General features: G+C 53.0%; 2 protein-coding genes across 2 annotated transcripts in view; one reads left to right on the top strand and one right to left on the bottom strand.

Moving 5' to 3' along the window:
• The window catches only part of KIF3A (kinesin family member 3A), a 22,080-nt gene extending 20,391 nt beyond the window's left edge, over positions 1-1,689 (bottom strand). The window contains exon 1 of the mRNA XM_017746795.1: positions 1,583-1,689. The gene's annotated coding sequence lies outside the window, so the exon portion shown is untranslated. The remainder of the gene's footprint in view (positions 1-1,582) is intronic.
• CCNI2 (cyclin I family member 2) overlaps positions 1,426-1,780 on the top strand; it is an 8,284-nt gene continuing 7,929 nt past the window's right edge. The window contains 1 exon segment of the mRNA XM_017746679.1: positions 1,426-1,762. Coding sequence (XP_017602168.1) covers positions 1,426-1,762 — 337 coding nt within the window.

Here is a 1,780-nt window from a genome sequence, read left to right as displayed (position 1 = left end):
TGGCCCGCCGGGGCTCTGAGGGATCTCCAGAGCGTTTGACAGGGCTCCAGAGGCTCTGACAAGACTCCGCTGTTCTGGAAGGGCTCCAGGGGGTCTGACGAGGCTCTGGGTCTCTGACAGGGCTGCAGCCCCAACCTGTTCTCCACACAAGGAAGAAAATCCATCTCCTTCTTTTCCTGACTGTAGTGTTTTGAATTGCTGATGAAATAGAGGGACTGCAGAGTACCTTAAATATAAACAAGCGATACAGTCCAAGTGGGACACAAATCAGTTAGCCCCACACTAATGAGGCACATTTCCAAGTTATTTGTCGTTTAGTGTAAAGTTTCATGGGATACTTCTGGGATCCTCCACATCCTCACCTGCTCCACTCCTACTCTCAGCCTTTCAACATCACGCTGTCCATGTGTGACTTATTTACAGAAATTATATTAAATTACTCCAACAATCCGACTTTGTCCTTTCATAATCTATGTCCTTAAAAGTCAGACATAATTCTGCTCAACAGGAGAAGTCCATGAATAGTTTCCCCAGTTCCCCGTGCCCTGAATCACAGTTGTCTCGCTCCCCCCCAGGTATTTCTGCACACCCAAATCCTGTTGGCAGGCAGGGCGCTGTTCCTGTCCCACTCCTCCCCTTGCTACCTTTGCTGTGGACCACTGTGGCCTGGGATCCCTGGGCAAAGCCAGGAATCCCCAGCACCAAGCACCGACACAAACACAGGGCTATACCTCAGTTGTGCTGTATTTTTGCCAGAGGGATGCAAGCAGGAATTTTTTGGACACAGCTGATCTGTACCTTGCAGAACTCCCCCACCAAAGCGACTGGTGTGTCACAGGGCTGGGAACACACCGGTAATGACAGGACACAGCCATTCCCTCAGCCCCAGGTGTGTGTCACCAGGTGAGTCAGGAAGCTTGAGGACCAGGCGTTCAGTAAACAGTCTCTTTGCTCTTTACATGCTGCCACGGTGTTACTCAGAGCTGTGCTGCATGCACAGATTCATGGACTAATAATTTAGCACCAAAAAATGTAGAACCCAAGGGGCTGGTGAGAGAACAGAGAGTCATGTGTAGGCAGGCAAAGCTGAGGAACGAGAAAAGGTTTAACATAAAATATTGGAACCAGCTTCCCACAGAAAATGCTGCAGGAGGAAAACAAAGGGATCCAGGAGCTGAGGGGAAAGCTGAGACATGGAGAGATCCTGGGTGGAAGAAAACATAGGGTGAAAACACGGATGCTGGAAAAGAGGCCCAGTCCTGGGAGGGAACAAGGGTGCATATGCTCCATGAAACACACAGAGAAAAAATACCTCCTGTGACTGGAAGGAAAATAGGTCCTGGCAGGTGCTGGGATTGTGTGGATCCAGCAAATGCGTGCCCACGTCGAAGAGAAGGGGCAGTACATCTGTCAAGGCAATAACCGATGCCAGAGAAGGGGGCAGGCGGATTTGGGGGCTATGCTGAAGGTTACAGTGTTTATCACCGTGGCAGAATTTCATCCCGATCCCGGGAGCGCTTTGCCTGGAACAATGATCTCTGTGCAGATGAGACAGACCCACACGGGCTGAGACAGCGCTCACCTGGGATGTGCCACGCGGTTTGGACCCCGAGAGACGAGATGAGTGTTCCAGCCGAGCCGTGCCCCGGAGATCAGGTACCGAAGTTCCTGGCGGAGGCGTCCAGCAGCACCCGTGGGAGCTGGTCTCCCGCAGATACCGCCTGCTACCCGCTGCCCCTCCGGGGGGCACCCGCCGCCGCTGGCGCGGCCCCCGCCCCGC

This window comes from Corvus brachyrhynchos, unplaced genomic scaffold (assembly GCF_000691975.1).
Source record: "Corvus brachyrhynchos isolate BGI_N302 unplaced genomic scaffold, ASM69197v1 scaffold381, whole genome shotgun sequence".
NCBI lineage: Eukaryota > Metazoa > Chordata > Aves > Passeriformes > Corvidae > Corvus > Corvus brachyrhynchos.
Note: the sequence above shows the minus strand (reverse complement) of the source record. Positions and strands in the feature narration are given on the sequence as shown.